This window comes from Hyaena hyaena, unplaced genomic scaffold, assembly GCF_003009895.1.
Source record: "Hyaena hyaena isolate Hyena2069 unplaced genomic scaffold, ASM300989v1 scaffold_127, whole genome shotgun sequence".
Classification (NCBI taxonomy): Eukaryota; Metazoa; Chordata; class Mammalia; order Carnivora; family Hyaenidae; genus Hyaena; species Hyaena hyaena.
This window is the reverse complement of record NW_024080758.1, coordinates 1,979,158-2,002,167: the sequence shown is the minus strand read 5'-3', so window position 1 is coordinate 2,002,167 and position 23,010 is coordinate 1,979,158. Positions and strand designations below refer to the sequence as shown.

Here is a 23,010-nt window from a genome sequence, read left to right as displayed (position 1 = left end):
TGCTCTCAGGGACAGTCTCTTCTGCCTTTCTTTCTGGTCTCAGACTACTCTGTCCCTGGTGATCCATCCCCGATCGAGCGGTGTTCATGCCTCTCTCTCCTCTTGTGTGTTCTTCTGTTTGGGTTCTTTTCGTTCTTTTACTTGGGGAGCATATCACTGTTCGGGCATTATTAACCTTTCTTTGTAATTCCTGGCTCGATCACACAGAACCTATTTATTTTATTATTTGAAATAAATTTTTTACATTTATTCACTTTTGAGAGACAGAGAGACAGTGTGCGAGCAGCAGAAGGGTAGAGAGAGAGGAAGACACAGCATCCAAGGCAGGCTCCAGGCTCTGAGCTGTCAGCACAGAGCCTGACGCAGGGCTCGAACCTATGAACTGTGAGATCATGACCTGAGCCGAAGTCGGACGCTTAACCGACTGAGCCACCCAGGCGCTCCACAAAACTTATTTATTTTAAAAGCAAATTCCATTCATTCAACTCAACCAAGAGTTACCAGGCACCAGCTATGTGTCCAGCAATCATGGGACAGCAAGGGTCACCTCAATGACAGAATTTTCAGTCTGGAGGTTGCAATGGGCAATGTGGATACTCTTTTCACCAGATTATAAAGAATAAGAAGCAGTACTAACATGAAGCAATAGCTAGTAAAGGCCTTCCACAGAGCACAGGGAAATAAATACTTTAAACAGCATCAGAAATCCAAGGCCTGGAAAAAGAAAAGAGCCCTTTTCTATTTTAGGAGTTTGTATCAGTAATTTAGAATCAGAACAAAGACATTTCCAAACCTCACATCCACTGTATTATTCGCCTCGTGGTCGAAGACTTCAAAAGCCTCTTTGATTTTTTTGTGGAACTCTGGTACGAGTATCTCTGCAAAAGACAAGGTAAATGAATATTGTTTTCATAACTCTCCCTTTGAATTCCAAACAGAAATGTCGATCGCTTGGCTAGAACTTCTCAATAAAGAAGCATGTGCGGAAGGCTTTCCTCATCGGAACGCATGACGTAGTGTGCTTACCTTCCACCAGTGAAATCAGAGAATGGACGGAGCCTTGTGTCCCGGGGCATGAGACACACACACTGTAGCATCAGAGGACCTACCCCTCTGAGTACCCAGCTTCACGCACGAGGTTCACATGTCTATACGGTCACGGTGCCACCGCGCAGATGAAGACACAGCTTCCAACCCAGCGCATCTTCTGTCCCAAGTAGTTTGGGCAGAGTCCCAGCCGAACAGGCAGAAGGAACCCAGCACTAGACACTGACTGTAGGTCACCAGTGGCCGCCTGCCCTGCTTTATTCTGAGCTTGAGGACGGTGGAACCCGGGGGCTGGGCGGCAAGCAAAAGCCACATGGGACATGCTCTCAAAGAGCTTTCAAACTTGTTTTTGAGACTAAGATTTACTTCTCTGAACCAATTAAGTCATTTATTCGGTATTTATTGAGGTCCTACTATGTGCTGGACACCTTGTCAGTGCTAAGGTTATAGCAAGGAGCAAAATGGACAGAACCCCTACCTCATGGAGCTATTTGTATTGGGGGAGATACAGAAGCTCACATATTGGTTAAAAATATCCTGTAAGGCAAATGGGGATGGAAAATGTAAAGCAGGGAAGGGAGGTGAAGAGTGCTGGGGTGTGGGTGCCCTGGCCTCACTCACACACTCTCTCTTTCTCTCTCAAAATAATAAACTTTAAAAAACACCCTCTTTTCCATATTTTCTAAATTTTCTACAGTGTGCTTTTTCACACCCATTCCTCCAGATGCTTCGATATAAATGACTTCGGTGACCAGCATTCCTGGGAAACTTTGAACATTACAGCCTCCTCCTGGAAATCTGTGAGGCGTCTTACTCTGGGTGCTCTACAGCAAGGACACCTGTTCACTTTACCCCAGCGTCTTCCAAATGTGCCTGATCACGGCATCTCCTTTCTCCAAGTATCCTGTGTCGGGAATAATGCCGGGATTGGACTCTGGGACTTCAACAACTCAGGAATCCTCACCTACCGGACACTGGCAACACGTGAATGGATAACGGTCACCAAAAATACTGGTCCTCTCATCCTTCACTGTGGCCAGAGGAGGCAGCAGCTGAGTGCATCTGTCTGTTCCAGGGCTTCCCAGGAGGAGGCTCAGGGGAGCACCGATCTGACAGCCACGCGCCTTCATCTGCACAGGTGGCAAGCTCAACGAATGGCATCAGACCTGCTGCCCCACATCACCACAAAGGTGACCTATGTCGTTGGCTCTCATTTCAGAAACCATATACCAGGGGCACCTGGGGGGTTCAGTCAGTTAAGCGTCTGACTACAGCTCAGGTCATGATCTCATGGTTCATGAGTTCGAGCCCCATGTCAGGCTCTGTGCTGGCAGCTCGGAGCCTAGAGCCTGTTTCAGATTCTGTGTCTCCCTCTCTCTCTGCCCCTCCCCTGCTCATGTCTCTCTCTTTCTCTCAAAAATAAACAAACATAAGAAAGAAAGAAAGAAAGAAAGAAAGAAAGAAAGAAAGAAAGAAAAAGAAAGAAAGAAAGAAAGAAAGAGAAAGAAACCATACACCAAATACGTCCCTGCCCACCAAGGACAAAGGACCCAAGAAGCTGCTGGAGAGGCTCATGTTCTTGATGTCCAAGGAGCAATGTGTGCAACCCAATCTGTGATCTGGTGGGACTGAGGGGATTCGTGGCTCTGGGGAGCAGCCCCACATCCCTACCTTCACATAAATCACCTACTTCTGTCCCTCTGCAGCCGATGTGTCTCTCTTTTTTTTTTTAATGTTTTATTTATTTCTGAGAGAGAAAGAGAGAGAGCGTGAGCAGGGAAGGGTCAGAGAGAGAGGGAGACACAGAATCTGAAGCAGGCTCCAGGCTCTGAGCTGGCAGCACAGAGCCCGACGCAGGGCTCAAACCCACGAACTGTGAGATCATGACCTGAGCCGAAGTCGGATGCTTAACCAACTGAGCCACCCAGGTGCCCCCCGATGTGTCTCTTTAGCAGCCTGCTACATGGTTCTAACAACACATGCATGCATGTTACATAAATTACATCTTCATCGTTATCTTGAAATAATTGATCTGAGAAAGTTCAAATGGGTTAAAAAGCAGTGTGCATTATTAAAACTTTTTCTAAATTATATTTGCCAATTAAGGGCTACATTTTTAGATTACATAAATATAATTTCAACTGTTAGCATTTTTTAATGGCTGAGAAAGATGCTTTTACATTCTTACATGACAAAGCTTCTCATTGGTGGTAAGCTATCAAACACTGAAGCATAAAATCTGATATTCAAAAGCATTCTGGGGGGCGGGCACCTGGCTGGCTCAGTTGGTAGAGCATGGAACTCTCAGTCTCAGGGTCCCGAATTCAAGCCCCGCTTTGGGCGTAGAGCTTACGTTTAAAAAATAACCATAAAGCAATAAAAAGTATTCTGGGAAGAAGCTATAGTTCTTCATTAAAATTTTTAAAGATATTTGGAACTGTTATATATGTAAATTCATCATTTACAAATTTCCTAATACTCTTATGTTTTATTTTCTTATAAAAATCGTGCAGGCAAGGCAATGATTTTTTTTCATTAAGCTCCATGTGGAGGCCTCAAATCTCTTCCCGTTGCTACCCCAGTAGGCTGAACAAATATTCTTTTCCACGCTCACGTTGGGAATCGCTCCCCTAAGCTAATCACCTAAGTCCTTTGAGGATGTACCACTCATTCTCCTGGTCAACTATTTTGGATTTAAGGAAAATTAGCAATATTTTGCTCCTGGTCCCTTCCTCCTAGCCCATCCTGTCTGTTCCAGCTCCATTAATTAAGAAAAATTTCAAACATTCAGAAAAGTTGCAAGCTTGGGGCGGGGGGGGGGGGGGGGGGGGGGGGGGNGGATGGACAAAACAGGTGATGGGGATTAAGGAGCACACCTGTGATGAGTATCAGGTGATGTAGGGAAGTGTTGAATCACTATACTGTATACCTGAAACTAATATAACACTGTATTTTAACTAATAGAATTAAAATAAAAACTTTAAAAAAGAAAAGCTGAAAGCTCAGTACTGTAAACAACTCAATACCCACCATCTGCACTGAACTATTGCTAATATTTTTCCATATGTTGCTTTCTCCTTCTGTCTCTGTCCTTAAATACATTGTGGACATTACAATATCTTACCCGTAAGTGCTTCAGCATCCATTTCCTAAAAATAAGGACATTCTCCTACATGACCCCAGTGTAATTGTGACATTCTTAAAAATGAAAAAAAAGTCACTAAAATCATCTAACAGCTATTCAATTTTCAAATCTCTTCAGGAGATTTCAAAGTTTATATACTCCATTTGTTTTGATTTGTTTCTTTTTTTTTTTTTCCTTTGGCCTCTCCTGAACTGAAACAGTCCCCCATCCTTCCTCAACCTCCTCTCCTTCCCGCCATGAAATTAGCTGGGTGAAGGGATCAGGCAACACAGAGTCTCACAAGCACCCTACATCCCAGCCTTGCCGAGAGCATCCTTGCTTCATCCTGTTAAAAACTGCTACTCCGTTAAGTTTTGTTCCTTCAGCACATGTCACCTACTCCTCCTCCTTCCATTGCTGCCTTTTACTGATTCCTTGATCAATGTCCTCTTTTTTTAAGTTTTATTTATTTAAGGAATCTCTACACCCCCAAGATCAAGAGTCGCATGCTCTTCAGCCTGAGCCAGCCAGGCACCCCTGATCACTGTTTTTCAAATTTAACCCCCCAGCTAATTCAGAGGACCCTATCCTCACAGTCCTATCTGATGGTCAACACCCTTTGACTGTGCATATGAAACACCTCAGAAATCTATCTCTCCTCTTCCATTCCTCATCATTTCTGGCCTTGGTTAATACAGGATTAATACTTTCTGTCTTTTTGCCTTCAGTCTCCTTTCCCCCTCTTCCCATTCCAACCTTCAAACCACAGTCCTTGCTAGGATGATCTTTCTAAAATAAAAATTTGTTCACACGACTCTAAAATCTTTCAATGATTCCTGGGGTCTTTAAAAAGAAAACATTCAGACTCCCTTAATCAAGCCCACAAAACCATTTATGAATTGGGCCCCACCTATCTCAAGAATGTCATTCTCTAACACTTTCCTGCAAAGATCTCCTATCTTGGAAATCTTTGTGGCTTCCCAATCATGCTTTTTCATAGCACCATTGCGCTTGACGGTCCTTCTGTATGGAACAGTCCTCTCCTTTTTCCTGGATGACTCCTACTCAGCATTCAAGGCAGTTTAAGAGTAACAGATTTTTTTGAAGGCTAACCTCATCCTCTTTTTCTGTTAGCTGTAATTATGTAACATTGATGGGCATTCCTATTATATTATTACAGCAAGCTCTAAGGTAGTTAGTGGATTTGTTTCCCCTTCCATACTTGTAAACACCTTCGGAATAATTTTGACAGTCAAACATACTAAACATACTAAAAGCTCCATAAATGCTTCCTAAACAGTTAATAATTAGTTGGAGATAATCCATATCTCATATGGATATGGACACTGCATAGTTTCCCTTTTTGGGGTTTTGTTGGGTATTATTATCGGAGTTCTATTTATTCCCTTCATATCTGAAATTGGGTGATGTTTAGTGATTTTCTACATTACAGAACAATTTGTATAACAAGACAATTATCTGTTCGCTAAGAAATTGGCAAGGAAAGGTTTAAGGTACTTAGGAAAATGAGAGACAGTAAAATGTAGTGGTTGACAAATTCATTAATATATTAAAAGGATTACACATCATGACCAAATAGGATTTATTCCAGGAGTGCAAGACTGGTTCAACATACAAAAATCAATCAAAGTTATACACCACATTATTGTGGTAATTCCACTATTGGGTATTACCCAGAGAAAACAAAGACACTAATTCAACTCAAGTTCCATCAATAGATGAATGGATAAAGATTACATACACACACACACACACACACACACATACATATATATACACACGTATATGTATATATTTGTCATATATATACATAATACATACATATATGTGTGTATACACACACAATGGAACATTACTCAGCCATAATAAAGGATAAGATCTTGCCATTTGCAACAACATAGATGGACCTAGAAGGTATCATGCTAAGTGAAGTAAGTCAGAGAAAGACCAATACCATTTGATTTCACTTATATGTGGAATCTAAAACACAAAACAAAACAATCAAAAAGTAGAACTAGACCTAGAAATACAGAGAACAAACTGATGGCTGCCAGGAGAAGGAAGGTGGGGGATCGGCAAATGTGTGAAGGGGAGTGGGAGACACAGGCTCTCAGTTAGGAATGCATAAGTCACAGGAGCGAGCCATACGGGACAGGGAGTACACTCAATGGGACTGTAGTAGCCTCCCATGGTGACAGATGGCAGCCACACTTGGGGTGAGCACAGTACGATGGACTTGTTGAATCACTATGTCTAATGTGATATTTTGTGTCAGCGATACTCAAAAAACTCCCAAAAACAAAAACAAAGCTATACATCCATTAATAGAATGCAGGGGGAAAGGCCACATAATTATTACAACTGAAACAGAGAAAGCATTGGGTAAAAGCCAACATCCTATAGCAATATCAGTAATCAGAAAACTAAGAATAGAAGAAAAACCTCAACCTGATAAAGGTCACGTATAAAAAACCCAGAGCTAACATATTAAGTGGTGAAAAGACAAAGATTTTCCCCTAAGAGCAGGTACAAAACACAAGGAACCCCTCCTTTACCACTTGTCTTCCACATAGGATTGGCTGCTCTGGCCAGAGGATCTAGGCAAGAAAAAGAAATAAAAGAGATGCAAATTGGAAAGGAAGAAGTAAAACTATCTATTTGCTTATGACATGATGACATGCAGAAAACTCTAAAATATCACAAATAAAACTGTCAGAAGCTAATAAAGGAAATCAACGATGGTGCAGGATACAAAATCAACACACAAAACTCAGTTGCACGTCTACCAATAACAAAAAAAAAAAATCTATTTTCTGTCTGCCGGATCTGACCATTTTGGATAGGGGGTGCTGAGGGGTGATGAATAGTAGATTCATCTATTTCTCCTCACAGTTGTTGACTCGTGCATTTTGACACTGTTTTTTAGGCACATACATGTTACGGATTATTATGTCTTCTTGGGAGAATTGACCCCTTTCTCGTTAAGGTAATGTGCTTCTTTATCCCTGATAACTTGCTTTCCAGTCTCCTCTGTCTGAAATTTACATAGCCACTCCTACTTTCTTTCGATTACTGTTACCATCATGTATTTTTTCCATCTATTTACTTTTAATCTATATGTGTCTTTATATTTAAAGTGGGTTTCTTGCAGATAACATATAGTTGAGCCTTGTTTTTTGATCCACTCTGACAATCTCTTTCAGTTGGTACATTTAGGCTACTGACATTCAAAAGTGCTTACTGCTACAGGGATGCCTGGGTGGCTCAGTCAGTTAAGCGACCAATTCTGTTTCGGCTCAGACTGTGATCTCACAGTCTGTGGGATCGAGCCCTACGTAGGGCTTCTGCTGACAGTGCAGAGCCTACTTGGGATTCTCTCTCCCTTTCCCTACCCCCCATTTGTGCATGTTCTCTCTCTCTCAAAATAAATAAACTTTAAAAAATCCTTTTAAAAGGTGATTATTGATATAGCCGTGTTAATAAGCACCATATTTGCTGTTTTCTATTTGTTGCCCTTGTTCTTTGTTCCTATTTTTGTCTTCCACTCTTTCTCTGCCTTTTGTGGTTTTAACTGAGCATTTTATGTGATTCCATGTTCCGTCCGTTCATAACATATACATTATTTCTTTTTTTTATTCTTTTTTTAAGTTTATTTATTTATTTTGAGACAGAGACAAAGAGAATAAGTGGGGGAAGGGCAGAGCCTGACACTGGGCTGGAACTCATGAACCATGAGATCATGACCTGAGCTGAAGTCAGAGGCTTAACTGAGCCACCCACGTGCCCCTAAATTCTTTTTAGTAGTTGCTCTAGAGTATGCAATACACACTTACAACTAATACGAGTCCACTTTCAAATACTATACCACTTCACACGTACCGTGAGTACCTTATAATAACAAAATAACCCTAATTCCTCCCTCTTATCCCTCACATCATTGCTGTCACTCATTTATATAAGCAAACATAAGCATACATGTGTATACGTACATAAGACATATACATAGCGTACATAATCAAGTACACTGTTGTTATAATTTTGAACAGATTATATCCGTTAAATCAATTAAGAATAAGAAAAATAGAAGTTTTATTTTACCTTCACTTATTTTTTTTCCTCAGTGCTCTTCTTTTCATATAGATCCCAGTTCCTGACCTATATGATTTTTTCCTCTTTAAAGAATTTTTTAAAATATTTATTTGGGGGAAAGCACAAGCGGGGGAGGGGCAGCAAGAGGGGGACAGAGGATCTGAAGCAGGCTCTGTGCTGACAGATGACAGTGGCGAGCCCGATGTGGGGCCCGAACCCACGAACTACAAGATCATGTCCTGAGCTGAAGTTGGACCCTCAACTGACTGAGCCACTCAGGAGCCCCAAGAGCTTTGAACATTTCTTGTAAGGCAAATCTACTGAAAACAAATTCCTTCAATGCCTGTTTGTCTGAGAAACTCTTTATTTCTCTTGCATTTATTTGAAGCATAATTTCTCAGGATAAAGAGCTCTAGGCTGGTGGGGGGTTTTCTCTGAACCTTTGAACTATTTCACTCAACTCTCATCTTCCCTGCACGGCTTCTGAGGAGAAGTTGTATGTAATTCTTATCTCTATTCCTCTATAGTGAAGTGGTTTTTATGTTTGGTTTCTTTCAGGATTTTTTTTTTCTGTAGTTTGGAAAAGTAAACGCCTAGGTGTTGTTTTTTGGTATTTTTCCTTCTCAGTGTTCTCTCAGTTCCCTGGATCTGTGGTTTGGTGCCTGACATTATTTAGGAGAAATACTCAGTCATGATTGTTTAAATCATTTCTTTCTGTTCCTTTCTTTCTTCTTCTGAAATTCCCATTTTGTGTACGTTACACCTTTTGTAGTTGCCCCACTATCCTTAGATATTGTTTTTTTCAGTCATTGTTCTCTTTTTTCTTTTTAGTTTTTTAAGTTTTTATTGATGCATCCTCAAGCTCAGAGATTCTTCCTTCAGTTGTGTTACTGATAAGCCCACTGAAGTCATTCTTCATTTTCTGCTACAGTTTTTCATCTCTAGCATTTCTTTTTGCTTCTTTCTTCAGATTTCCATCTCTCTGCTTACATTGCCCATCTGTTCTTGCGTGCTGTCTGGTGCATCCAGGAACACCCTTGGTATATTCATCACGATGTCTGTTTTACTTCTCTATATGATAATTCCAACATCCCTGCCACATCTAGTTCTGATGTTTCCTTTGCCTCTTCTATTTGTGTTTTTTACCTTTTGGTATGCGTTGTAATTTTTTCTTTATAGCTGGGCATGACGTGCCAGGGGAAAGGAAGGTCTTTAGCAATGCAGCAGTGAGTTGTGGGAGCTGAGGGGAGTAGCTATAAGTCCTGTGATTAGGTCTCAGCAAGCCTATGCCTTTGGACTATGAACTTCACCAGTGCTTCTCTGTTGTCTCCTCTCCTGTTAGGTGGGATGGTGGGACGAGATGGCCAGAGTGAGCTGGATTTGGGTATTTCCCTTCCCCCAGCTCAGTTTAAGCTCTGATAACATCCGAGCAGGTTAGATTCTAGTTAACTGGTTTCTTCTTGTTAAAAACAGAGTGCTTTGGAGTATCTCAAAGATTTTTTTTTAATGTTTATTTGAGACAGAGAGAGCACATGAGCAAGGGAGGGGTAGAGAGAGGGGAACAGAGGATCTGAAGCGGGCTCTATGCTGACAGCAGAGAGCTCAATGCAGGGCTCAAACTCGGGAACTGTGAAATTATGACCTGAGCTGAATGAAGTTGGACCCTTAACAGACTGAGCCACCCACACACCCCTCTCTGGAGCATTTCCTTCTTTCTTTCTTCTTTTAATTTTTTTTTTCACTCACTTATTTTTGAGGCAGAGAGAGACAGAGCATGAGCAGGGGAGGGGCAGAGAGAGAGAGAGACACATAATCTGAAGCAGGCTCCAGGCTCTGAGCTGTCAGCACAGAGCCCGATGCGGGGCTCAAACTCACAGACCATGAGATCGTGACCTGAGCCGAAGTCAGACACTTAACCGACGGAGCCACCCAGGTGCCCCTCTCTGGAGTATTTCAAAATGATTCTTTTTTCCCTCCTCTTACTGAAAGCACAAGGGGATTTTTCTCTGATATTTACTATAGGAACCTGGTCAAGTTCCTGGAGGTAAAACTCATAAAAGCGTGGGGTCCCCGACGACTGGGTCCCCCTGGAGTTTAACTGTCACCCCTGTCCACGCTGCGTGTCCAGGAGTTCACCGACGGCAGTGCAGGTCTTCCTCCCCGGGGACAGCTTCCCACAGCTGTTTCTGCTTGTGAGCCTCTGCTCACGAGTCCTGAGTCGTGACGCCCTATACCCACCTGTCTTTACAGTCTTGGGGGGCAGTTTACCCAGGTCTTCTCCTTTCTTCCCGATCCAAGAAAAGATCTGTCATGGTCGGTAATTATTCAATGTGTTCGGCTTTTCACCTGCTGTTGGGGCAGAGTGGCCAAGCCGTCCATTTTATCACGGCAATATGTATCCTGGCATTAAATCGAACACATCCCTGTAAAATAAACATTTTCTTTGGCAGCATCTTAGCAGCTCAGTGGTAGATTTCCAGACATTTACTTCCCTGGCATGTGATTCCAACATGAAAATGTTTGCTTGCAACTTTGTAGCGATATAATGTTTGTTTTAAAGTATTATGAATTGCCAAAGGTTTCTCAACCTATGATAATTTCCTTTCCCAGTCTTAATTTTCCAAACCCAGATTACTTGGCCAGTGACCGGAAAACCTGTGTGGATTACAGTAATTTAGTGGGAAAAATATTCTCAAAAGCCTTAGCACAGGACAGATAGAGAAAAGTTTTCCAATATGCCATATGAGAAATATGTTGCCGTTTTTTCATGCCCTTCATCATCTGTTAATATGATGCAGCCAAAAGATAGAAGTTCTGAATAATAACTGCTGTACGATGGTTTTAGCAAGAAGTTCTTAGCTATCCTGCGTTTAACCAGTAAATTGAGAGAAACAATCTCATCAGAATTGTTTACATGCATTCTACTCTCTTTCCAATACTCAAAGAGAAAGTTACATACCATATTCAAGACTATCGAGACTATGTCTCCATCGTGCTCCTTACCACATAGAATATATTTTTGTGCTATATGTTCCACATCATAAATTTAAGATGCAACCACATATATGGGGCCACATCTAACCTGCACAGATTAAAGAATTAACTTGAATCCTTTTACAAACCCTTCCAAAAATGAAGAGGAGGAAACACTTCCAAACTACTATGAGGTCAATATTGCCCTGACGCCCCAAAAAAACAAAGACATCAGAAGAAAAGAAAGCTGCAGATCAAGATCCCTTATAAATGTAAACACAAAAATCTTCAAGGCAAAACTAAGGCACATCAAACCCAGCCACATAGAAAGGGGATTATACACTATGACTACATGGGATCAACCCCAGGAATGCAAGATTGGTTCAGTACAGGAGAAAAGTTCCTGGTAGTTAAGCCAACCAGCAAGTGAAAAGCAAACTAAAGCACTGTCTTCCCCTTTTTGCCCTTTTCTGGCTAGCGTTTCTGGTTTTGCTTTTTAAGTATCCCTGATTTCTTTAATTTAACTACATGTTTCATCATAAAAAGAAAAAAAAGCCTGATTGTGTATATTCTTGCCAAAATATAAGACCGGCTTGCCTCCTATTTGGCTGAAATACCATGATAACATGTCAGCAAGCTGTATTAACCTATTAATATCTGCATGTTAACAACCTAATGAAAGCTTTAGAAAGTTCCATTGTCAGCTGTGCTGACGACAGCTCAGAGCCTGGAGTCTGCTTCGGATTCTGTGTCTCCCTCTCTCTCTCTCACGGCCCCTTCCCTACTCGCACTCTGTCTCTCTCTCTCTCTCTCAAAAATAAACATTAAAAATAAATAATAAATAATTTTTAAAAAGGTATATTTTTTACCTATAAGTAGAATGAAATGCAATGTGACCAAATGCATTGTCACTAATTTTTAGAGTATTATGGTAATCAAAGTGTTTTTCCCTACATATGTTTGTAAATGTAAATTATTACATGTTGGTAATAACTGAGATCCACTATGCCTTCATGAGTAACTAACCCACAACAGATTAGGATTTTATACAAATTTTGAGAAACTTCCATGAATTGTGTGGTTGATGACATAGTTGGGTCAGTAGAGAAAAAGATCAATTGAAAACCACAAAATCTAAATTGAAAGAGAATACAATAGTCATTTAACCCTTTTAACCAATGAAAGGACCCCCTCTGAACAGTCTTATGAGGTCATGGATGGGGGCTTGGTCTCTTGCTCTCTACTCTAAAGGCTAATCATTTGTTTTTGTTTTTGTTTTTAAGATGCACTGTATTGACAATAACCACCATTAATGAAAAACATGTTTACTGAAGTCTTAACCAATTTTTAAAAATCCATACTCAGTCCCCCTTCACTAGGCACAGTCTTATTCAAACTGAAGCCTTTGCTACGTGAATAGGAGTAAAGCCACAATTAACAAATGTGCTCTGGAAAGATTCCATTTCTTGCCACAAAACAGGTTTGAAGTACAAACCCTTAACATGTAAGAGAAAACGATGGGTTGATAACCCAAGTAATTCTGTCTATTTAATTCACGGTTACATCCAAGGCAATATCAGAAGTGTTATCTTAAAAATTAAATACAGCTAAAACGAATATGTAAGTTTTCAGCAAGGTATACGCAATTTTGCCAAGCTTGGGGAGAAATATTAGCAATAACATATTAAATTTCACAGAAATGTCATGTTCAGCAGGTGTTCCAGAAAATGTTACTTTTTTACTTTAAGCAAAAAATGGAATAACCATACGTGGAAATAAGCACTTTTACAAGATGGTCAGATGGTGAAATTATACCAGAAATACCCGTTAACAAGCACATGTTGATAAAAGAGCCATGCAATATATGCCTCAATTCAGATGATGTTATAAATTTTAAAACATACTGTGTACTGACTGAAGGTTTATTTTGATAAAATCAGAAACTTAAGAGTATATTTTGAGAGTATAAATAAACAGAAACACTTTTTAATTACTGTGTGCCCCCCATTCCTGAGCATTTTTGGGGGGGAGCTACTTAATGAGACAAGAATTCTTAAATGTGTTCTTAAAAATCATATACTTGGGGCGCCTGGGTGGCTCAGTCAGTTAAGTGTCTGACTTTGGCTCAAGTCATGATCTCACGGTTTGCAGGTTCAAGCCCTGCGTTGGGCTCTGTGCTGACAGCGTAGAGCCTGCTTTGGATTCTGTGTCTCCCTCTCTCTCTGCCCTTCCCACACTCATGCTCTGTTTCTCTCTGTCTCAATAAAAATAAACATTAAAAAATTTTTAATAAAAAAATTAGAATTATATCCTTTATATTAACTTGGTCGATTTTTTTTATCTTCCTTTAAAAATAAATTCAAAGTAATGAAAAGCAAAATTTTCCTACAACACCCTTTGAAAAAAGAAACCAAAAATCATGAGGAAAAGTTCGAGTTTTAGCTCCGAAACATCCTTATATTGAGACGCAGCTATGAGGCAGAGTGCAAGGTAGGGACAAGGTCTTTTACACATTAAAGGACACATTAAAGGAATCTGGATTTTATCCTAAGGGCAACAGATATCAACTGAAGAGAATTTATAAAGCAGAGCATGTCTAGCTAGATTTATAATCAAGGAGGATCACTCTTGCCGCCCTGAAGGTAACACAGCTGGAGGCAGAGCTGGTTAGAAACTAGAGGCTCACACAGAGATCCGGAAGAGACAAGCCAAATGCACCCCCAGGGCGCCCTTGACTTCCCAAGTGCTCTAATCGCTTGACTCTTCCCCTCCCTCACCCCCATTAAACTGGAAATTCAATGAACCCGAGGCCTCATCTGTTCTCAACACTCATGTATTCCTAGGCCTTTAGCATCAAAGCAGCACACAGCGAGTCCTCAGTGCTCAATAAAATCTGTCATATGAATGATCAAATGATAGGAAAATAAAGGAATAACCCACATGGATGCTGGAAGAGGTGCCCACGGTCGTGCGCGGCAGGTTCCAGCCTCCGCCTTGCAGGCCCCGGAGCAGCAGACACACAGCACAGTATTTAGCCAGATTGAGAACTTACATACAGCAATTAGACAATTCCTGGGTGGATCAAGAAGGCGATCAAGGGCATCATGCTCCTTTCAGGGCAAGTTCGTTACTAACCCGAGGCGGAGTGAGAAGGCTCAAAGGGAAGTCATGTTTGTTTCACTCATTCCTTCATTCATTCATCTCCTCAGTGAGCAGGTATTTGTTGAGCAGCCGCTACATGCTGGGCACCGTGCGCTACAAGACATACATAAATAATGTAGCCCATGTGCTCTTTGGACTCACTGCTCAGATCCGAGCTTTGCCAGGTGGTGTGTGACCTTGTGCAAGTTGAGTCTCCAATCTGTCACATGAAGCTAATGACAGTTCACCTACCCCATAGGGCCACTGTGAGTAGTGAATACTATATATAAAGTGCTTGGTACATGGTGCTTGGCAATAACTTAAAAACATAAGCTATTTTTATTATGTCAAACTGGGAACCTGTAACTTGGAGATTGCCTTTACCTTGTATCCTAAAATGAGAAAGATGGGGATAGCAGCTTCATTTCCAGGATGGGCCTGGGAGGCAGGTCTGAACAAACAAATGTGACACTTGTACCGTGTGCCAGACACAAGGTTCAGTGTGACGTCTGGGATGGTTTCATTTAAAAGCTAAAGGTCTGGGACATCTGGGTGGCCGACTTTGGCTCAGGTCATGATCTCACAGTTCGTGGGTTCGAGCCCTGCATCGGGCTCTGTACTGACAGCTCAGAGGCCAGAACCTCCTTAGGATTCTCTGTCTCCCCCTCTGTCTGCCCCTCCTCTGCTCATGCTCTGTCTCTCAATAATAAATAAAAACATTTTTTAAAAATAAATAAAAGCTGAAGGTCTGAAGTCAGACAAAACTGATGGAGTCCCCAAACTCTTCCCAGCTTTGGCAAATTACCAGATCTCCCTAAGTCTCAGTGGTGTCATCTGTAATCCTGGGATAATAGGAACACAACAGTAATAATAACAGGAGCTACCTTACAAGGCTGTTGTGAGGATTAAAAGACACAATGTACATACAGCAGTGACCCTGGCATATACGCACAGTCGTTAGACGTGAGCTACTATTACAATTTCTCAGAAAAAAATCATCTGGATCGGCCATGAATATCCTCACCTGACTGATGAGGTTGTTGAGGCTTGAAAGTTAAATGAGTGACTTGACAAATACCTAGGAAACGGGAAACTGAAGAGTCAAGCACAAGTTTGGATGATTTCAAAGATTCTATTCTTTTCACTACATTATACCCCTTCTCATTGCTTTTAAGAAATTGCTTGGATTATAGCGGCGCCTGCCTGGGTGGCTCGGTCAGTTAAGCGACCAACTTGGACTCAAGTCATGATCTCCTGGCTCGTGAGTTCGAGCCCCACGTCAGGCTCTGTGCTGACAGCTCTGAGCCTGGAACCTGCTTCGGATTCTGTGCCTCCCTCTCTCTCTCCCCCTCCCCTGCTCGTGCTCTGTCTCTCCCTCCTTCAAAAATAATTGAACTTTAAAAAAAAAAAGAAATTGCTTAGATTATAAATATAATCATATACCAGACTTAACATTTAAGATTGATATATATAATTCTCCATAAAAAGCTTTGAATCTTTCCTAATACTTGCATACAGTTGTAAAAGAGGGACAAAGAATTGTTTAATTTTGTTAAAAATATGGCATGGAATAAAATAGGATTTGGGAATACTAAGTTTTTGTTTCCTACTGAAGAGAACTGCTCCAACTACGGCCAGTTTTATAGCCTATTTTCAATATGTTTCCATCATAGGGTCTTAAAAATTATAGGTCTGGCAATGATACTTGAGAGTTCTACCCAGACATGCAGGTTTGCAAACAAATCTTACTACATTTCCGCTCACCCGGCTCCCGGAAACATTTTGTAACATGAACAACAAAATGCAAACAAACAAAACACAGTAAAAATTTGATCCAAACCTTTAATGAGCAGAATAGGTTGATTTTCATTTAGAGCCACAGCTTAGTGGGGAGCAAAACAATAAGAAGAAAAATAGCCTGAACAAAAAAATAAAATGAGGGACGTACAGCTTGAGTAGAAAGCATATAGAAAACGAGGGGAGGGACTACATAAAATATGTCAAAGAGACAGCACTCTTTTATCCTAGGAGAATGCCATCTTTTGGGAGGTTCTTGAATGATTATGACCCAAATCCAAAAGTCAAATTGAATCCTTGTGTCATTCTAAATTCTAGTATATCAAGATAAATTAAACCCCTCATGATATATGTGTCATTCCTTTAGAAGAAGAATGTTTCAAGATATGCAGATAGAAATTATTATAAAAAAACATTTCATGAATTGGGGCGCTTGGGTGGCTCCGTTAAGAGCAGAATTCCTCATTTCCTCTCAGGTCATAAGCTCGCAGTTCATGAGCTCGAGCCCTGCGTCAGGCTCTGAGCTGACACTATGGAGCCTGCTTTGGGTTCTCATTCTCTCTCCCCCCTCTTTGCCCCTCCCCCTTGCCCTCTCTAATAAATAAACATTAAAGAAAAATTCATGAATCTAATGCATTATGCACTGTCCACATCTTACCACGTCAAGCTGTGAACTACCAAACTTTAAGCCTTTTCTCACCCAAGGGACAGGCCTGTATTTCCACTATGAATCTCACTTCCTCAAACTCAGCCTATCTAAAATCAGTCATTTTCCATTGAACCCTTCATCCATCTTCAGTTGGAGGTTCCTTTGACTGAGAATTGCCTGTGGGCCATGTGCTCCCGCCCCTGGCTCTGACACAGGCTGGTTCATGAAGAGTTTGTTGACTGATTACTCTGCCCCTGGCCCATTATCTCGATTCCTTTAGATCCCTTTCTCCAATCCCCGGTTTTATGTCAACTCAAAATCTGAGAAAAGACCACACTTGCAAATAACGTTCAGTAAGAACTTATTGAAGGAAAGATGACCTTGGAGAAGACATAGGATAATGGGGTAGAAGCTGGGTTCTTAAGGGTGAGGCAGTCATGAAGAAAATGAGGAGCATTTCCTGACCTGACTGAAACCTGGCATTGAGTATAGCTGTTTCTTTTAAGAATTTTAGCAAGGAGAGGGGTGCCTGGGTGGCTCAGTCGGTTAAGCGTCCAACTTTGGCTCAGGTCATGATCTCAGTTCATGGGTTCGAGCCCCGCGTTGGGCTCTGTGCTGACAGCTCAGAGCCTGCAGCCTGTTTCAGATTCTGTGTCTCCCTCTCTCTCTGACCCTCCCCTACTCACGCTGTCTCTCTCTCCCTCAGAAATAAATAAAAACATTTTTAAAAATTAAAAAAAAAAAAAGAATTTTAGCAAGGAGAAAGAGGAAACTCACACAACCGAAAGACGGGCAGGACTATGAGAAAAAAAAATGTATGGAGATTTGAGAATGTTTGTGGGCACAAAGGAAGGAATCCATCAAGACAGAAATCTAAAGATAAACATTCTTGTTGCTTGTAGTCTTGTACTTCTGACTTCATCCTTCCCACTGTTGCCAAAGAGGTATGCAAAAATGCAGGTCTGATGACATCACGTTCCAGCTAACATCCTCCCGGAACTCCCCCCTTAGCTACAGGAGAAAGTCACAGACCCTTAGGAAGACTCTATCTCTATGGTCTGATCAATGACTCCTGGCTTGCTCTTGACATCAGCCATGGTGATTCTCAAGAATGAGAGAACCAGGTCCGGGTCAGTGGATGAGAAGCATCCATGAGCTTGTTAAGAAATACGCATCATAAGCCCTGCCCCTGGAAGTGTGGATTCAGGATCCTGGATCTAGCGGGAGTCTGTATTTCTGCAAAGCTCCACGGGGGATTCAATACGTGGTTTGAGAACCACTACATTAGAACCAATACATTAGTATTACAGGACACTTGTAAGGAGCCCCAGGCTTCGCGGCCAGAAAGAACCCAAAATAAATCCCTCCTCTAGCCTTTAGAGGCCAAGTGGCATTGTGCAAGTTAGTTTCCCTAAGGATTGAAGGTATTTTTCTTTTCTACAATGGGAATAATACCTTACTCCCAGAACACCGTAAGTATTAACTGAGAAAATATATATGTAACACTTAGAATACGCATGTAAACACTCCATAAATGATGTTAACTGTTAATAACTATTTAACACCTAACTGCTCAAGCCATCTGCCTCCTCGTCATTCCCCACCTTCATTCATGCTCCCCTCCCTACCCGGTGCCCTCACCTCACTGCTTCCCTGCTGACTTTAAACTTTGAAGATGCTGTTCCTGAAATCTCCTCCACCAAGCCTCTGTAATTCCCCCATCTCAATCCTCCTCCTTCCATTCTGTAGGCTGGACCAACCACTGTCCTCTATGATTCCTAGCACCCTGTGCTTACTTCTCACCATTCATGCCAGATCATTTATGAAGCACCAACTGTGTACCAGGCACTGAAGACACAGCAGAGAACAAAAAGATATGCTGACATTCGATGGATAAGATAGTAACAAATTACCCTGATTAGAAGGAAATATACTGCAACCAACTGTTTGTGTCTGTTTCTCCCTACTAAATACTAAATCCTTCAAAACTATGTTAAATTCATCTTTACATCTCTGGCATTCAACAGCGTCTGGTATAAAAAGAGATATTAGTAAAGAATCTTAACAAAGATAAGGGGGGTGGCGCCTGGCTGGTTCAGTCTGTGAATCATGCAACTCTTGATCGTGGGGTAGTGGGTTTGAGCCCCATGTTTGGCATGGGGATTACTTTTTAAAAATACATAAATAAAACAAGGTTGAAAATAAAAACAAAAAGAAGAAAGGCTTAATTAATGAAGAAAAGTCCTGGAGAAGACCAGAGTGGATGAGATTACAAATGCAAATGAGAAAATTAGCCTCGAACAAGAGAAGGAAGAGCTCTTTCACTAACTAAAGGAAGGTAGGAAAGGAGAGTGTTGATGAAGATATGTTTAAAGGTAGAAGCAAACAGTTGAGGGGGTTCAAGCCTGATGGCTACCATTTTTGAAGTACCAAGCAGTACTGAAAGCACAGACGTGGACGTTGGACCAGACAGCCTTAAGGCACCCCAATCAGATGTTCTTGTGCAGGGTTTTGAATCTTAAGGAGGTAATACAAAAATGAGGGACAATTTTTTAGTCACCTATGGGCCCAGTGGAAGCAATAACAGCAAGGATTTAGGAGCAGTAGTCTGAGGGCAGTGGTTCTGGCAGTGGTATATCAACTAGACTGTCCCGTACCATTACCTTCACGGTGGTATAGGAGGCCGAACCTCCTGGCTCTTGCCTATTTCGTGAGCTCCCTGCTATCCTCTAATAAATTCCTTTTCTACTTACATTAGCTAGGATCAGTTTTGTTTGATAAACTGGGAGTGGGGAAGAGGGGAAAAGGATCAAGAGAACTAGAGGTCTTGGTAAGATCCACCAGCAAGTACTTTATGAGTAAGGAAGTAGAGTAGCACTGAAATCTAGGAGATTGTGGTCAGTCAGTGGGGGAAAATAAAAAAAGATGTGTGGTCTACCTGGTCAGTTTTCTGTTCATCTCAGATTCCACCATCATTCTGGGTGAGTTCAGACCACTCATCCAACACGCTAGTTTCCTAATTCCTTGTTCTTTTCAACCTCAATGACCTTAACTTCCTTCCACTCATTCTCAACATCCTGTTCTCCTGGCTAACTCTTATGAGCCACTCTGAAATCTGTACTTCAAATGACAGCGATGACCAGAGGGTGAGTAAGATGGGGAAAATTTCAAAGGAAAAAGAATTTTTCTATAAGAATGAAAGAGCAGTCATTTGGAAGTAGAAGTGGCCTAATTCAACTTATTACAAGATAAAAGACAGGGGAGAATGAATAACTCTTACCCAAGATGGCACCAACAGGCGTGGTGTTCCAGAAGGAGAGCCAGGGTTAATTAAGAAGAAGAGCTGAGGGGAATGTTCTAGAAAAAGAGTATTTGGATAGATGTTTATTTACATTAGAATAAGTCTGAAGCCCCAAAGGATTCCACAGAAAGTGACTAGGGGAAAATCGGTAGAAGGAGGAGAAAGGACAGGTAAAGGTCAGAGCTATATAGAGAAGGGACTATAAGAAAAGATCATTGCCCAAAGCTTTCCACATATGAAACAGAAGCTGAAGAAAATTCATGTTTCAAAACAAAGGCAATAATCCTATGGAGTATTTATCCACTCTTTTCCCTCAGGCCTGGGCTCCCAAGTCTTTTTTCCCAAATGTAGGTTCAAATCTATGTTCTCTGGTGAGTTCCCTGGTGAGCTCTTGAACACGTTATCTCTTTCAGCTTCATCTGGTGGTAGCAGCTCCTTTCAGGGTTGGACATACATGAACAACAGGTGAGTCTAACACAATGCTCAGGCACTAATAAATACACACTCAACTATGGAGTTCCTACAGGCAGGGACATCGCAAACCTTTCCTATTCTACTGGGACCGGCCATGTGACCAATAGAAAACGGTAGAATTTAAGAGCATGTCACTTTTAATGTTAGGCTTTTGTTGTACTCTCTCTCTCTGTTCTTCTCGATCTCTAACTCTAATAAATTCATAGATAACAGTAATAGATAACATAGAATTTTGGTACCTGAAAGTGAAATGCTACTAAAAAACCCTAAAAATTTGGGAGAGGCTTTGGAGTCAGGTAGTGCTGGCCTTTGAGTAGGCTGTTAGAGCTCAAAAGAAAGTAGGGAAAATCACATTGGAAACGACAAAGGGGGACCCCTTTTATGAACCGCAGAAAAATTCCTAGGAACATGGAAAATAGTAAACATGCCTAATGAACCTGGTGGTCTAGATCTAGACAGAAGGACCTTGAGGAAAAGCCTTGGAAGTGCTCCCTGAAAGCACTGACACTGAAGGTGCTCCCTGGTTCTTTCTAGCTCTACGTAGTAAAATACAAGGGGAAAAAGATAACCCAAAGGAAAGCCTGTTAAATAAAAAGGAGCCAGGAATCGCTAGTTGTGAAAATTCCCTGCCTCTCCAGATGGCGATAGATGCTAAGATAAGAAACAGCTTCTGGGCAAAGATCAAATTTGGGGCACTGCCAGGAAACACAGTCTAAACACGAAACAGTGTATGTGGCTATAAAATCCTTTGTTAGGACCTCAGAAAGATCAAACACAGTGGCTCAGGGTACCAATCAGACTAACAAGAAAAAACATTTCAAGGGTTCGAGGGTGTGTCCCACAGATCGTTGCGATCACCCAGTGGGGCAGCTCAAGGTAGACAATGGCTTGTCTCAAGTAAAGTTGGGTATGGCTTTTGCCTAAAGGACAAGATTCACAGGAGACCCATGAAGATTCTAAGATTGTCATATTTCCAGAAACACCTTCAGCTTGGACTGAAAGAGGATAGAGACAGCACAAAATGAAAAAGTCTTTGGACTCTTCCACAATTCTGTTGGCAGGAAGCAGGCTGCTTAGCTGAACCACTTACCTGAAAACATGTACTGTTTCTCATAAAAGGGAGAGGGCCGAACCAAGAGCCCAGACAGTAGAGCTTAAAGCCCACCTAGAATTTTCTGCGAACAGTAGAGCCAAGTCCTAATCAAGAACCTTCCAACATCTGCCCCGCTGGAGTTTATGGAAAAGCAACTCCTGCCTGCCTCCTATGTTCCCTTCTAGTCCAAGGAGGCTATCCTTTACTTATTCCACCATTACGTGGTGGGTAGTTAAGTGCCAAATGGCTCACCTCTTTAGTTCGCAGGTCTACAGATGGAGGGAAACTACTCAAGAAGCTATACTTAAGTAGCCCATGGCCAAGGAATCCCATTCACACCTAGGCTTGATTTAGATGTGGCATTCTGGACTTTAATCTGATGATGTAATGGGATGAGACTTGAGGGGGCTGTGGAAGAGGGTGAATGTACATGTGGGAGGGATCTGGATCGTTGGGAACCAAAGGGAAGACAGTGCTAGCCAGCCTCCAAGATGGCTCCCGGTGGCTCCAACCTCTTGTATTCACACTGCTGCACAGTCACCTCTAATGTTGTGTGTTAGTTTAGGTCGCCAATAAAACGTGGCACAAATAATGGTGTCACTTCTGAGATTGAGTTATACAAGATATTGCGCCTTCTGTCTTGATCTCTATCTGTCTCTGTCTCTTGGATGATTCTCTCTGGCAGATGCCAGATGCCAGATTGTAAGGACACTCACATGGCCTAATGGAAAGTCCCATGTATCAAGAAATGGAGGCGTCTAGCCAACAACCATTAAGGAGCTGAGGCCTCCTGCCAAGAGTCATGTCAGCGAGCCCCAGACTTGTCAGAAAATCTGAGCCAGAATCGCTCACTAAATCTACATCTGGAAACTGTATCAAATGATAAGTGTTTGGTCATTGAAGCTTCTAGGTTTGGGGGTAACTGGCTGCACAGTAACAGTTAACTAAAACAAGGGCTGTGTCAAATTCAATCCTTATTTCCGTAATCTCAGTTGTTCAGCAAATTTCACTAAAGCAAATGAGTTTTCCTTCTCCTTCCTCTCTCGTCTGGATTTGTCACTTTCTCAATTTTATAAAGCACTCAAGGTTTGAAAAATCATTTTGGAAGTAGTATAAAACAACTTGTCCTCATTAAACAAAGACTTAATTGTGTTCTGTTGTGGCTGTTGTAGACACTTTTATGGAAACGTGGTCCAACAGAGGTTCAAAGGGAACTGGCTAGGTTTCTGTCTCGTTATCGTTTGCTATTTCACTGTAAACAGCTTTTATAAACTTTACAGAAAGGTTTTCCTCCCTGAAAA

The 23,010-nt window shown here is 41.5% G+C and overlaps 1 protein-coding gene across 2 annotated transcripts in view; it reads right to left on the bottom strand.

Annotated features, from left to right (window-relative positions):
• The window catches only part of EFCAB2 (EF-hand calcium binding domain 2), a 102,050-nt gene that overhangs the window by 58,864 nt on the left and 20,176 nt on the right, over positions 1 to 23,010 (bottom strand). Inside the window, exon 2 of one of the 2 annotated variants that reach the window (XM_039237469.1) lies at positions 794 to 878. The exons of the other annotated variant lie outside the window; for it this stretch is intronic. Coding sequence (XP_039093400.1) covers positions 794 to 878 — 85 coding nt within the window. The remainder of the gene's footprint in view (positions 1 to 793; positions 879 to 23,010) is intronic. 2 annotated transcript variants of the gene reach the window in all.